The 16,145-nt window shown below is 43.3% G+C and overlaps 1 protein-coding gene across 2 annotated transcripts in view; it reads left to right on the top strand.

Moving 5' to 3' along the window:
- The first annotated feature begins 494 nt into the window (after nt 1-494).
- The window catches only part of EPDR1 (ependymin related 1), a 33,644-nt gene continuing 17,993 nt past the window's right edge, over nt 495-16,145 (top strand). For both annotated transcript variants that reach the window (XM_075083572.1, XM_075083573.1), the window contains exon 1: nt 495-794. In XM_075083572.1, coding sequence (XP_074939673.1) covers nt 541-794 — 254 coding nt within the window. In that variant the 5' untranslated portion in view covers nt 495-540. The remainder of the gene's footprint in view (nt 795-16,145) is intronic.

Here is a 16,145-nt window from a genome sequence, read left to right as displayed (position 1 = left end):
AGAGCGGGCAGTAAGCAACGGCTGAGAAACCGGAGAGGGCAGAGGGAGATGAAGGTATGCGCGTGCTTGGTGACATTGTCCGTGGGGAGCCACTGGTGAGGAAAAAGTGAATTTCTCCCTCGACAGCAACATTAAAGCAGCTTCGCCTCCTCCTGTTGGTGTACCCCCTCCCTCCCAAAGCTCACACAGACTGCCCAGAAGCACCCCAAGGCTCGGGCCTTGCAGGTGCCCCCCTGGCATCATCCCTCGTGGGCACACTCAGGACCAGCAAACCATGCCGGCCCCGGGCGCAAGCAGGGAGGCATGGGGGGGGGGGGGCGAGGGTCCCCGTCTCCCGTCGCCCCCCTGCCTCCCGCTCTCCCAGCCCGCTTGCATCCAGCAGCTCCAGCAGAAACCGCCTCTCCCCGCTGAGGTGATGCGGGTTTGGAGGCGGGCCGCCCCCGCCCCCCCGGCGCAGGCCTGCCCGCCCGTCCGTTCGTCCGTCCGCCCGCCTGCCTGCGCGCCGTGCGGGGCGGGCGTGCGCGGAGCGGGACGCGGAGCATGGCGCGGCCGGCGGGCGGGCTGGGGCTGCTGCTGCGGCTGCGGCTGCTGCTGCTGGGCGGCCTCCTGCTGCGGGGCGGCGGGGCGGCGGCGGCGTGGGCCGAGCCCTGCCAGGCGCCGCGGCAGTGGGAAGGGCGCACCGTGACCTACGAGCACGGCACCGGCCGCAACACGAGGGCCGCCGTCTCCTACGACGGCCCCAACCAGCGCCTCCGCATCCTGGAGGAGAGGAAGGCGCTCATCCCCTGCAAGAAGTAGGTGGCGGCGGCGGGACCCCCGCGGCGGGGCCGGGCCCCGGGCGGGGCGGGGATGGTGGGCGCAGAGCCCGGAGGCGCCTCCCGGGGGGGTGTGGAGGGGGGGGGGGCGTGGGTCGATGCGGGGGTGCTGGGGGGTCCCCTCCCTCGGTCCCCCGCCTTGTGGGGCGGCACCTCCCCTGCCTGAGACGGGGTGGGGGTGGCGGCTGCGGGGGGAGGCTGCTGGGAATGAGCGGCAGGAGGAAACCTGTCGCCGACATGACTTACACCCATGCTCCGTGTATATATATGTATATATAGTGAGAGATTTATGATGAACAGTGCCTTCGGAGACATGCCTCACTCCCAGCTGTTTAGTTTTTTTAAATGGAATGGGAAGTGACTCCAAAAATACAGCCCTAAATATGAGGCATAACGGGTATAATGAGGTATAATGAAGAGATTATACTCAAACATGGGAATAAGGTCATGGGGGGGTGGGGGAGTAGGGGGGGTTTCTAGCCCAGTAATTTGCTGACAAATTTGAGTCACGTTTTACAAGTTCTCTGCTCATTCTCGGTTCCTGCAAGTGCTAAGTCAGTGCCGGGTGCCAGGATGCATCTGTTACATGTGGTGCAGTGTGCTTATTCACACTGCACAGGTTGCCCAGCCCCGGAGGACTTCCCTGTTCTTAATTTATACAGTATGCATCTGTTAAGCCCATAACTAACTCCACAAAATCCCTGAGTCATTGTGCATTTCTTGACTTGCTGAAAAATAATTGCAGAAAAAGGCTGAGTGAAGAAGGGCCTCATTTTTTCTTCTCAACCTGCCGAGCTCAGGGCCCTGACAGGCTGGGTGGAGGAAACGGTCCAGACAGGCCTTCCTGGGTGAGGTGTTTCTGGGTGCCGAGCATCACTAACTCTCAGACACTGTGTCAAGATGTACCTGCCAGTGTGAGGGTAGCCAGTCTGCCTGTACCTCCACCTCTTCCACCTAAAAATTGTTCAAATAATAGTGCGTCAGTCCTGGGGATGTATAAGCCAAGGTGAAGACCAGCCGAGAAATGCTGTATCATCCAAACTAAATGGTCTCTGCTATTGGAAGATCAATATTCCTTTTTGCTCCTGGCTTTTCTTCCTGACAGTGATTAATTTCTTACCAACATCACATAGTCATTCTTTTAATCTCACCAAAGTGTTTGCTCTTCCTCGCCCTTTCTCTGATAGTCCCAAAACACTCTTAAAACTGTTTTATGAGTTTCATTTTCAAGCTTAGCTTTCCCTCATTGTGAGCTTTTTTCTTTATTACCATTTTCATATAGGAGCCATATGAGGAATGTTTAAAGGCAACATGTAGAGTTGTTTGTTGGTGGCCTGCTAACATACAGCATAGAGTCTGACACTGGCTGTGCTCATACTCTCCTTTTAGAAGTCCTGGGTTGACCTTCATGTTTGACAAGCGTAAGGCTGCGCTACAGAGTCTGAGGCAAGCCTTTTCTAGCTTCTAAGTTGTACTGAGCGCATTTCTTGAAGCTTATGTTTATTTTATTTGAAAACTTTAAGATTGAATAATTATTCTACATTTTCTACTCTGGGCCAGATTTTGGCTTTTGCCAAGATTTGCTCTTTTTATATTTTTGATAAATATTTGCTCTGGACGCAGTTTCGTCTGGGCTGATAGGGCTAGCAAGGGGCAGAGTGCAAGTAGGTGCACTTGAAGCATTTCTCTGTTGGTTTTTCCTGTATTAGTTTTTTGTTGTAGACCATCTCTGACCTCAGGGCTCCGTGCTGTTTCCAGGCTGACCATATTTTCTGCCATGCAAAACTGGAGGGTGGTTTTGTTATGTGCACAACTAGTGTCTGCTAAGGGCGTGACCCGGCTTCCATTGAGGTCAACGGAAAAACTCCCATTGATTTCAATGTGTTGGATCGGGTCTGGAGTTGTGATCACAACTTCATTTCACTGTGGACACAGTGAGTCATAAACTGAAGCCTTCAGAAGTTAGAGGCAAGGGGATTTATCCTGTCTTTTGAAAAATAACCTCTCCCTCACCCCGCTTGGACGTTGGCAAGAAAAGGGTCATTACACCAAGGCAGTGACTACAAAAGCAACAAGAAAAATAGTGCTGTCCTGGTCTCTAAGGAGATTTCAGTCTAAATTCTCACAAACAGACATATTTTGCTGCTATCAGATGTACCTTACACGCAGCAATCAGGGTTGGCCAACAACCAAATTTTTATACAAAGTATTTTCTGAAGCTTGCGAATGTGGACCTTAATCAGACACAGCCCTATTTAAGTTAGTTGACTGAGGTTAATCAGGGACACAAAAATCTATCTGCCTGTGGAATGGCTTGCAGGCTTATAACCACAGGAAAACCTGAAACGTACATTTTTTATTGTAGATATATGTTTCCAATTCATGTAATTTGCTATGCGGCATTTTCGTACCTACATCAACCCAGTGTTTTAAGTAAAATCCTGAAAATTAACCATAAGGTAAATATCCCATTGCTGCATCATTAACATCGCGTCTTTGCTCACCAGTCATTGCAAGAGGACCCGAGATGCAGCGACTGTGTTGGTAAAGGCTGCCCACTCCCCATCGGCCAGCTGCTGCACTGTCACCTGCTGCCTGGGCACACACCTCGCTTGCTGTACGACCGAGTGGAGCCAGTTCATTAAAGCTAGGCATTGATGGTTGTTTCAGCCAGCTTGCTGGGTGCGTGTTTCTCTGGGTCACACAGTTGACTGCCTGCACTCCAGCTGAGAGTGTGAAAACTACCAGTGGTGATCCTGGGCTGAGCTTTTTAGAGGAGAGCCTATTCCAGCTGCATTCATTACTAAACTTTCTTTTTTTGCGTCTTTTACAGCCCCAGCCTTAGCTACACTCTGCATCTTGTGTTTTCTCCAGTGTGGCTTGCCCGGCTGCTTCTTTCCCCTTCAGAATCAAAATTTTGGGGGTAGACAGGGAGGGCAGAGACAGTCTTCTCTTTTTGTTTCACATAGCGCTCAGCTGATACCTGGAGAAAAGAAAACAGAGGTTTTTATCAAGTAGATTGTGCCATTTCCCATGTGGAAGAGGTCATGCCAGTAGGGTTGTTATATCACATGAAAGGAGAGCACTTGAAACGGTTCCCTAGAGTTCTCGAGGCTGAGCTGTGTCACGTTACCTGTTAAACTCAGGATGTGTTTTTTAATCCGTTACTGCCTACTAACATGGAGTTACTGCCTTTTGTGCTCTCTGTATATTAATCCTTCCTCCCTCTTGTTCAACCCTCAGGACACTTCACGAAATAGGTAACAGTCATCAGCACGGTTTTTGCTGTTGGGGCAGAATTGTTTCATTTGATTTGAATATGACATCACTGCAAACTGGTGAGAAATCCTGGCACTTCAAAGGTCTAAATCAAAAATCCTACTGATGCGCTGTGGCCAGAACTGCATCACTGTTCATTTTCTTGGAGAAACAGAGCAAGAAGTGTACTGCCTGCCACTGCTGAAGCCACTCAACAGGCTTTGATGCTCAATTATGAAGGAAGAAGAGTGTGAAGAGGGGAGCAGAGCAGAAATCACACCGGTGGTGTTTGAGGGCTGGGGTGTTACTTATCACATGCCCTATTCATAGAGTTTCACCCTTATCTTCTGTACTATTTTTCACACAGTGATTTTCAGGGGAGGCCCAGTAACAGTTTGTCCTATGAGAAACGCGATGGTGGGAAGAAAAAAATTTCCATACAGTCAGGGAAGTCAGTAGGAGGAAAAAAATTAATTTCTCTCTTCTCTGAGTGCATTTTAACGGTATCCTCCGTGGGCCATTATACAGTGTGCAGCACATTGGGATGCCTATGTATTTGAGACTGCTGGGTTACTGTCTATAAAAGCATAACTGCAGAGCAGAAAAACAACCTGGAGGTACCATATCAGTGTTCATTTAAAAACAGAACTGCCGGTTGGTAATTTCTTTAGTTTCAGTTGTATTTGCAAAAGACAGGCGCAGTTATGGGCAGGACTAACTCCTTCACTTGGCAACAAAAACTGCGAGTACAATAGAGGAGCAACAAAGCTGTGTTTAGAGAAATACATCTGTTGCTCCGTCAGGCTGTTTGCATGCATGTGTCAATCCCTGTCCTTGACTGAAGAGAAGCAGCATATGGTCAGGTGCAAATATATCAGCATTCATCTGGAGAAGAGGTGATGACTTTTCAAAATAAACAGAGTGTGGGCACACGTGTCTGACTTATCTCAACTACTTCTTAGTTGTTTTAGGATGTGTGATTGTAAAGGAAAAAACAGCGGTGTCTGACCTATTAAAATCATATAATCCATCCGTTCTGTGGTCATTCTGGTGACTCAACAGGCTAAGTATTGAGCTACCCTGAGCAAATTTGTTTCCCAGACTTGGTTTTGGGAGTGGTTTCTGCAGCTTAACGTTTAGGGGAATGAACGATGGTCACGGGTAAAATTTTCAGAATTGGCCAAGTTACTCAGGAACCCAAGCCCCATTTTTTAAGATTATGATGTAGAGTGTGCAAACTTCTGAGACCCTTAATTTGCAGTGAAACATAGAATTGAATTTTCAGCATTTTCTCTAAATCTAACGCGAACTCTGGGGATCTAAAATTCTTCATAAGCTGCTGTGTATATAAGTCACTTTGTAGAATAAGAACTAAGGGAAGGTACTCAAACCTCCTGCATTTACTTTCCTCCCATAGGTGCCAAGTTCTTTCAAGTGTCTGCTGCTGGTAACGACCGTGAGTTTGGAAAGGTGGCACTGGAAAGCTGCTGTGATGGATGCAGGCTGGCAGTCAGATGCTAGGCATGCCTGCCTGAAGCATGCAGCAGTTGTTCTAGTGAGAAGTGCTTGCTTTTGGGGTATGGAGGGTTAGCCTCAACTTCTGCATTTCCATCATAAGCTGATCTACAAGTTGGTTTACTGAGTCCCTCAGTGATGCTCCCTGCCAAGGTGGCCGGTTCCTTGGAGAAGAGCACTGTACAAGGAGAGAGCTGTGGTCCATGAGGGCTGCGTGGAGGATCATCTTGTCTTGCCTGGACTGTTCATTCTGTTTGCTTCTGCCTACAAGAGGCAACAGCCATTTCCCTTTCCAAGTTCTTGGATCTTGTTGGAGGTCAGCCAGGCTATACAGTTCAGGGAGGCAGCGAAGCTAAGTTGTTACAGGTTGGCTGGGTGGGAAGAGATGAAAACGCCGCTCAGGGGAGATGATTGAAAGTTTTCAGCCATCAGGCTGCAGCACTAACAAGCAAGTGGACTCTTATCAGAGGAAACTGGAAACTGTTGACTTAGCAATGCTTTTGCTGTCTTGTGTCTTTTGTTTTTGATAACTTCCCTGGACAGCAGCATCTTTGTCAGAGTTGGGGGGGAGGGGGAAGAAAATAAAAAACAACTGAGTATGGATAAAGCAGATCCATTGCTTTGAGGTGCCGTATGCTGTTTAGTGTAGCGTTCTCAAAACCCTTGTTTATGCTAAGTACTCTGGAGACATTTCATATGCTATTGAAACACAGCACCCACCCAAACTGCAAAAAGAAACCTGGCTCTTAAGTTTGAAAGAGCAAGATCCAGAAAACCCTTTAAGGCTGGAGAGGAAATGTAGATAAGCAATGTCCAGGGACCCCAGATTGATAATTTGCTGGAGTGCTGGTTGGTGTGCTTAGAAGCTGCTCTCAGACGCTCAATGGGGTCATTACTATCACATCAGTTATAGATATTGTTGACTGAATGTTCTTAAAAAAATAGAGGTTCCCATCAAGAAGTTTTGTTTTTCTAAATAACATTGTTAAATGATAGCCACTGGCACCGTATTGCTGTTGATACTAGCAGATATTGGCTTAAGCCTTTTATCCATCTGAACCCTCTAAATTTAGGGGAATGCTTCCTCTCTTTTATCATCTCTTCCCTGTATATTTGAACTCTTTGGAATAACGTGTGTTTGCATGGAAACTTATGGCTCATTTTGTACTTTGGACATTACAGTAAAAAATTCAAGCAAAACCAGGACTGTGCTGAAGGTGTAATATGCCTACATTTCTGTAACGCAGACCAGAGGACCAGTGTTTTCAGAATATACTGTAATTTTTATTCAGGGATTTTTTTTTTTTACGCTTCTTTTTTGGTAGAGCCTTAGAGTAGAGATGAATAGAGAGAGATATTCAAGTTCATAATTTGTTCTGTGCTCTCAGACAGCACACAGACAGTCGAGGGTGACATGACTGCACAGCTAAACAAACACAATGAAAGAAATCTTTATATTCATGATCTTAATTTGGGCTCCATTCAGCTTGAGCCCTGATGTAATTCCAATGGCAAAACTGGCAACATCACACCTATTCTCACAGGACCAAATGCCATTTGTCTGAAAAAATATCTCCTCTGAAGGATAAACCATAATCTTCTCATTTAGGGCTGATCTTGCACTGCTGTGAGCTGAGAAAAAACCTGACTGTACATTGCTTTCAGAGAAATCTGAGGGATAAAAGCATCCAAAGGACACTTTACCAGTTGATGCATTAGTCCTTCAACTGTAATCTGTTTAAGTTAAGGACTCAGGTCTCCTTAATGTAAAAGGACCAGTAATTTAATGCACTTTTAGGTATTCAAGAGAGCATTTATTAAAATGCCTCCAGAAATTAGTCTGTTCGTGTAGTTAGTACACGCACTATAACTCTATCATAGTCTTTCCTATCTGTAGGCTCTCCATATATTCCTATCCCAGTTTGGTTCACTGCAGTTACAGTCCCTGACACAATAGGGTGGTTGAGGGCACGGTCTCTTCCCAATGGTGCGTATCCATCCATTTTCTTGTAACGGCTGTAGCTGTCCCTGGGCTGAGCGGTGGGTGCATGACAGGGCTCCCTTTGTGGCAGGGTGAGGGAATATGCTCCAGTATTGTCCCAGCAGCTGGAGTGTGGCTGTGGCATGTTCCCAGGAGTAGTATTTAGGAGGTACTACTGCATCCTGGAATTTGGAGAGCGCTAAGGTCAGGGGACCCACTGAATTGTTCAGTCCCACAGTTTATCTTCCATATGCAGTTGGACTGTATTTTCCTTGATATGCCAGAAAGAGAAGGGTTTTGAATATGATGGCTGCATATGTTACAGTTGAGAACTTACTGAAAATCTGAAGAGTTTGGGTTAACAAGCAAAAGATTTTTCCCTTGCTTTTGCTTACTTTTGTAACCCAGGGCTGCAAACTTAGTGAAGTCAATGAGAATTTTGCCTTTGGCACAAGGATCACATCCCAGGACTTTATGTTAGATGCACATTTGTAACATATGTGGGAGGTACGTACAAGAAATACATTTCTCCATTTCCAATTCAAACTCAGCCTCAGTTCCTGAGGTTGGTCCATGCTGCCAAAACTGAAACCATCATTCAGCCTCTAGCCTTATTGATGACAGCAATGGTATAGCTGTGGTGGACAACTTTCAATATTGTGTCATTTGAGTGGAATTGGAAGATGTAGTGATAAAACCTGTGCCTCTGAATCTGGTCCACACTCTGCCTCTGCCAGCACTTCTAAGGATGAATTTTGGTAGGCAGTTGCCAGTTAGAGGAGAGGAAGTGTTCAGGGAAGGAGGCAGGATGTTTTAATTATAAGAACAGAAAACTTTTTTTTTCACCTTCCCTGCATTTCATTTTGCAGTCTGTTTATTCACTAATGTACTTAATTTTTGTGCTACTGTTGTTCATTGGTTAGTATTGCTATTGATTTGTTCATGTGACAAGAGAATTTATGTATAAGTTTATTATTTTTTACTTCAGAGGATGCTCTTGTGCTTTTTCCTGTCAGAGGTCATCCTGCTCTGGAAGTTTTCTTCTCCAGCTAGAAAACTAATTCTTTGTGTGTATCAACAGGCTTGTCCCTTTATTAACTGGGTGGGACAAGCTTTCAACTGGATAACATTTTCATAGACAAGTGAAGTCAGTGAAATGCTACTGATTTATGCCTTTATCTATACGCGAGGTTGTTAGCTGATGCAGAATTGAAAGGTAGGGTTCAAATATCCTTCTATCCTCTCCATTTTGTGATGAACTGATGGCTAAATTTGTCATGATTAGGTGTCAGTCCAGGAAAGGACAATGTCATAGCAAATAATGCTGAGTTATTCAGAAGAAACATAAATACACTCCTCTGTCACATAACATGGGAGAAGGTTAAATTTAAAGGAGCTTTGCAGAAGAAGAATGCTTTCCACAGTGGCCAGGTGTTGTAAAGAGGTAAGAGTAGGAATAAGAGGCATGTAAATAAATGTGTAAGATTAGAAACTGATGCAGTCTTAGAAATAGACTGTTGAAAATTCAGGGATGAACATAGTAGAAAACATGGCAGAGTTTTCTTCTCAAGCCAGGATTTAGGCATCAGATCTGTGCAAAGACTGGAGGAGAGTCTTGCCCATGCCTGTCACGCTAGGGCTGCTTTCTGGAGAAATGGACTTGTGGCCGTCTGGCCAGTGACTTTTAGGCTGTGGATCTGCGTAGATGCAGCAGCAGCAATCCAACTGCTCACCCTTCTGTTGGCCAACTGCATTCCTATCTTCAGATGACCTTCAGCTTGGCCTTCCCTGTAGGTTTGCAAGGCACCACATGCTCATCAACTTGCCAAGATCTGTCCCTCAAAGTATTTTTACCTGTTGCTCTTCTTAACTCAAAGGGGAAATTATTTTCTCCTCCAAAGTGTTTTTAAGGCATGGTAGAGTGTCTAGCATACTGGGGAGTGGGTGATGTCTGCGTGGAACAGGGCCACCTTGTGCAATATTTTGGCTCATCTAGAATAAGGAGCATTATGCCCGGCATGGCATTGCATAACCTGAAGGTACCACTGGCCAGTGAAATTTCTCATTTCTGCCAAGCAGACCTGTTTCTTTCAGCTGTTTTTGTTTACTGCCTCACTTCTGTGGCCCTGGGGGAGATGCATGTATGTTGACAAGAGATCTTAGGTTCCACAGGGAAACTCTGCGTCCTCCTGAGGCTCCGGAGGACAGCTTTTTGCCGATACCACGGTCACTCTCTGATACCTGAGAGTCAAAGGTCAAGGACGGGATTTTCTGCCAAGAGTTTGTACCTGTGCAAAAAAGTACAGAATACTCAACATGTGAAACAGTCCTTGTTTTCAGTAGTGTATTAATTTCTGGAGTTGGCACTTTTTATACTTCCATACCCAGGAGCAAATTAGGGGTTTCCAACAGCAGTGTAATTGTCCCTGACCGAAACCTAATTTATGACAGGTGGTAGTATGAAAGAAAGAATCACTTGCTTTCATCTGATCTTCTACTTTTTTTAAAAAAAAAATCTTTTATAAATATACATCCTTGACAAACATTTATTTCAGAATCAGTTTAATCATTGTTTGAAGGTTATGTGCCCACATTTGGCTTTATGTCCCACTTGATTATTAAAAGGTGCTTTCCTTATACCACAAAAAGTGAGTAAGGTAAGAGTAATTTTTGCAATTCTTTTGCTCTGAGAATTCTATTAGCAACATTTTTACAGTCAGTAGGGCCGTTCCCATAACTTAGCAATGACCATATTTTTGCTTTTTCAGATTTTGTGTTCAGATTTTTATGACTTTCAGAATTTCTGGCATCAGAACATTAATTTAGCAGGTGCTTTCTTCTTGTACAATGCTCACGCAGTAGTTATTCCTATTTTTCAGTCTTTGGCTACTAAGATTTCATACTTCTCAGGAGCTACTTGGCTGTTCATTCCATGAAAGTTTATTTTATCCCTTTCATTCCTAATTAAATTTACCCTTTCATTCTGGCATTATGCAGATTATATTTTGTGGGCCAAATCCAGCCCAGAGGGAACTTCCATGTAGCCCACTGCCTTTCCTCACTGAATAGCTCCTTGTTGCTTTAATAATTGTCTGGCACTTGGATCCCTTTGCATTGTCGCCCCTGTGTCCATGCCAGACGAGCAGAAGGGACTGGATGCATAGGTTGGAAATTACCCCAATCAATCACCCCTGATGAGGGTCAGTGGTATGCACTGCCATATTGGAAGAGTAATGGAAAAGTCACCAGTAATATGTGCAGGTGCCACACTGCATGCATATAGCTTATTTCTTTTGCATATAAAACAACGCAGGGTTGAGTGATCTTGGTACATTATCAATTTCTTGTCTGACAAAAAAAAAAAAAGATTTTGGCAGTTAAGAAGATTTAGATTTTCAGGTATCACTGATATACACCAAATTATTCTAAATCTGGAGGACTGTCTGCATTTTACTGTAAATAGAAAACCCTCATGTTTCAAAACTTAATAGACATATGAGTAGAACTGCATAACTGTCTGATTCAACCCAAATGACCCCAAAGAGCCAGCTAAAAGCCACAGCTACAAAAGCACGTAAGGTTTCTAGAATTCTGGAAGAGTAGCAAAAATCTTGATTGCTGCCTTCTTTTGGACCTTAGAAGGCTGAAACTGTTTTGCTGTAGCTCCTCCCTAAATTATAAACAAAATCAATCTCTTCATTGCAGTTGAAATTGTCCTTTAATATGAAATATCCAGGAAGTGGCTTCTCCTTAAGTTCATTAAACTCATGTGCCCTTCTCAAATGGAAGGTAATACTGCATAGTTAGTGGATGTCTTATTTTCTACATGTATTATTTATCCTGAGGACAGTTCATAATGAAATGTGATATTGTGACTGATAGCAAAACAATGCAGAAGACCAAAATTACCACATGTGTTGCAACATCCCACATTAAGGTTACTTATGATGAACCTTGTTTCTTGACTCCGTTTAAAAAATAACAGTGTAATAACTCTCTGCATATTTACCTTTTGGTCAGTGAATAGTTCACAAGTAATCCATTCCAAAAATGGTTTCACTGACTGTTGTTGATTGACTTCTTGTGCAGCAACATGCTAACGTGCTCTTCAGATTCTGCTCCTTTATATCTATTGCCAAGTATTATTTCATATTTTTGAGTGTATGTTAAAAACATACTGTCAGCTGCTTTGCTGGAGTTAGCAGTAAAGCAGGAAAAGTTTTATAACATCTGTAACTAATATCCCAGGTTGTCTGTTGGGAACAAACTGTTTTCTAATATTTTTTTTTTAAGAACTAACTTTCTTTTTCTTAAGGCTTTAATGGGGTGAGAAAAAAAGTCCCCCAGAACACTTCCATAGAATGGTACCACTTACCAGCAGGATAAAGAACAAAAACCTCTGCCTTTGTTCTGCTCTGTTCTTATTCTGAGCTGGGGGCCAGTTGCAGAGCAAAAAATGGTGTAAGGTAGCAATGAAGACAACCACTTACAAGACTTCCCGTCAGGATTTCAGTCTCTGATGTTGCCCATCTCTTTCTCTGTCAGTCTGGTACTTTCACACTTACCAAGTCTTACCTGGTGTCTGCTTGACACTTCTTTGTGGGAATTTACGGTGAGGTTGCTACTTCATCTGAAAATCAGATGGCTCAGTAGATAAGATGGTTCCTATGAATGTGGTGTGCCATTTATTTTGGTGAAATTGCCATTGGTGAAATTTGGTGAATTTGCCATTTATTTTGGTGAAACCCCTACACAGGAAAGCTGGCATGAGACCTGTATAGTGTTTAGCTCCTGAACAGCTGGGAATTTCTCCTTGAGTAGTCTGTCTGCATGGAAACTTGCTGTTTGTATGGATACCTGTTTTTTCAGAAATTAATGTTTCTGAGGGGGAATGGGCCAGATTCTTCCTGAAGTTTTCCAAGGGCAGTTTTGTGCATGGCAGTGCCAAAGGCTTTCAAACGCTTATATGGGGCACAAGGTCGATGCAGTGAACACAGCAAAGAAAGATCTCATTTTTCATTCTTCCAGTATCTCCTAATACCATTTGCGACTGTGGTTTTATCATATTCAGATACTTCTCTTGCCAGGAAACTTATGATTCTGCCATACTTTTAGGCAGCCAGCACTGGAAAGTTTACTCATGCTACGTAGTTATGGTAATTCTCAGAGGATGTTTATTATTTGGAAAGCAGAGTTCCATACCGGATGAGGAATTCTTACTACAATTAGTTCCCAAATTAATGTATCACTTTAATTAGATCCAGATTTTTTGGCTTACGTCTTCTGTAGAAGAAACTAATTTCTTTTTTCTTATCTGTGGTGGCATCTGGGGACCGGGACACCTCCTTCTGTCATTTAAAATATTAAAATGCACAAAACCGCACATGGATTTGCAAAGTCAGACTTGTTTGTTACCCTCCCTGTCCCAGAGGAGAATGAAAGTGACAAATTTGGATAATGTGCTTGATAAAACGTGAAGGTTTGGCATCTCCTGTATTTCTTTATTGAGGGGGAAAAAGTTAGGGAGAGTAAAAGGAGATAAGGATGTGAGAGTGGAGACACTCCTCGCTTTTGTTTATCCCCTTGTTATTGAAGAGTGAAAAGGTAAGGGACCATCTAACTGCCTCAACACAGCAGAAAATGAAAGATTTGCTATTTTTTTAACTGATCTTCTGGGCTGCCTATCTCAAAAACCAAATGTAAGCATGTAGATATTGATTCTCAATAAATTTATATATGTTCTTTGTTTATTGACATATTTGCTGTTTGAGGCACTGCCAAATGCAGGTACCTCAGCTGCTTAGTAGGAGGCTGGTAAAGGGATCCATGGAGAGTCAAATGGGATCTCCTCTCTTACCATGTTTTGGAAGTCTAGCACATGTCTGAAACACAGTTTGGTTCTCTGGATTTCCTTCCTCTGAAAGAATGGAAAAATTCACTTACACAGCTTGTGTTATGTCTCTGCAGGATATGTATTGTAACTGAGATGCTTATATACTGTAGCAATAGTAACTATAAACATTGTCCACTGTGTTCAGTGTCCTTGGGTTATTTTTTTTAACCATGGAAGTGTTCTTTAAATATCCAGTATTCTCCTCCATGATGGGCTAATGAATTATGTGCTGTTTGCAATTGCTATACACCCATTTATAATCGTAAGTCATCTCCTGGTCTTCATAATTCATCCCCTCTAGATATGTGAATGCAGCTTCAGGCTGTAAAAATCCATATATCATTTTTGTATTTTTGCAAATGTCACTTAAAATATTGCAAAAAGAGGGAGAACGGCTTATCGTTACAATATGTGTATGATGTTTGCTAGGAAATTAGTATAGTATATGAACAAGCATCAAGTATAAAGACAAAAATCTGCTTAAATCGTTAGCCCAAACTGTTCATACTGAAGCAGCATATGTAGAAGTTAAGCTTTGTGAGAGCTGACCATAACAGCCTCCGGCTACTATGACTTTGAGATACATCTGCTTTGTAGGGGGCTGGGGCAGGTGGTGACAACACGGGGATTCTTCATTGGCACAGAAAGCCTTTTGCATCCCCTCTTCCTCTGGTTGGTTCAACAGCAAGCACACTGATCCTGATGGAGAGTGGCCGGCGCTGCAGGGAAGGGCCGACCCATGCCACTGGGGACACTGTCGGGAAGGGGACCTGCAGGAGTGCAGCAGCACGTCTTCGGCCAGAGAGCCTTCTGCCCAAAGCATGGCCACGTTACTAAACAGTTTGCTCGTGGAGGTGGACCATATTGTCGTAACCAGAGTGATATAAAATAGCTTTTGCTTGCTGCCCACTGAAGCTTTAAGGATAGGGAGGATTTCCAGGGTGGGGAAAGTAACGTATCATACAGGTCTCCTCTTAGGACTTGCTCAAGGCTTTGGGCATACCTCCACCCAGATACTTTTTGTAAGAAGAGGTGAGCAGCAACCAAATCTGGCCAACTTGGCCAGAGTGAGTTTCCTCTACCATTTTTCCTCCTTACCAGCTTCCTCCCTCAGAGATCGCTTTCCTAGTCCCTGAATGAGTCCAAGTACAGGGTTAACTCAGTGCTGAGAACATGGGAGAGCAAGTACCCTCAGAGATACAGCAGATCAAAGAACAAATGGAGAAATGAAAATGTTGCAAAGATCTCCCATAAGTTAATTCATTTTTCTGAGTTTCCATACTTTCAGAGCTGTAGGATTTTTGTGAAGTTAGCTGTAGCAAATGACTACATAAAAAAGGCCCCAAAGAGGGGGTCTTATGGCAAAAGGATGTTTCAAATAATTTAAGTGTTTGTAGTTAAGGACATAAAGATGTTAATTACTTTGCCTACAACCAAAGTCCAGGGCACTATAAGGAAGAAAACAAGAAATATCATGAAAGCCAGAATATTCAAAGTCAACTTAAATTGGTGGAAATACATTTTGGAGGGTTGAGAGTGCATAAAACATGTTTTGTTTGCCTTCCAGCATCTCCTCAGATTGTCCATTTGAGATAAGTTGGTAGTTTTGTTAGGTTTTAAACATTTTTCAGCTTCTTTTCTCTTCTAAATGGAACAGCTGATAAACACCTGATCTAACATCTGTAAAAATCAGTGAAACTTTTCTGGCTGCTTTCACAGGGCTTTGGGTCAGGTTAATGTATAATTTTGGAGAAGGAGTTATACAGCCAGATCTATCTCTAATTACATAGCTGGTAGATGGAAATTGTAAACAGCGGCAGTTACATGAGGATCTGCTGTTATGATGTGGAAAGAACAATTGTCTCTTGACAGCCAGGGGAAACATGAGAGATGGGAGGGAAAATCTGATGGGCAGAAGAGTGATTTCTGCTGATGTACTTCTCTGGGGAGAGAATTCAGGAGTTTCCTATGCAGTCTTTGAATAGAAAAAAAAGTGTCTAGTACTGTTGGACACCTCAATTTTGCAGTTGTTACACTGGCACACTGAATTTTAGAAAATACTGAATACTGTCCCTCTGAAAATTTACCCTTTTCAAGTATCTTCATGTTGAACATCCAAAATAGGAAGCTGTTGAAAATCACTGTTTTTAAAATCTTACCCATTAAATGTATAAAATAACACAATTAGAAACAGCAAAAAACTACAATATGCAAATATGAGACACTATGTCAAATGTAAATAATTATAAAGTAATTTGTACTTTAAAAATGAGTTATTTGCACATTTTTTATGGTTATAGGAATGGTAAGGTAAAATAATTTTGGCATGTACAAAAGTTCTGAATTCATATTAACTAAGAAAAGCTCAAAGAAAACTTGTGGCTCCCTGGCAATGTATGTATGACACTGGGCTCTGTGTCAGGAAAACGCCCCAAAATTAGGTAAGCATACCTGTTTGCTAAAGACTACAGTTTGTGTCAGATGTTAAATGGTAAAGCTATTTTTGTCATGTTTTAAGCAGCATGGGTAGTCTAAACATGTTCAATAGGTCTAGTGACCTTTTCCTGAGTAATGGAAAACTTTCAGCTGTGCCAGTGCAGTATATTTATACCAATATTATTTACAGGTCTTGCCCTCCTTGCTACTGCTTCTTAGAACTGTCCTTGAATGAAAAATAAATGTG

This window comes from Phalacrocorax aristotelis, chromosome 2, assembly GCF_949628215.1.
Source record: "Phalacrocorax aristotelis chromosome 2, bGulAri2.1, whole genome shotgun sequence".
Classification (NCBI taxonomy): Eukaryota; Metazoa; Chordata; class Aves; order Suliformes; family Phalacrocoracidae; genus Phalacrocorax; species Phalacrocorax aristotelis.
This window is presented reverse-complemented; position numbering and strand designations above follow the sequence as displayed.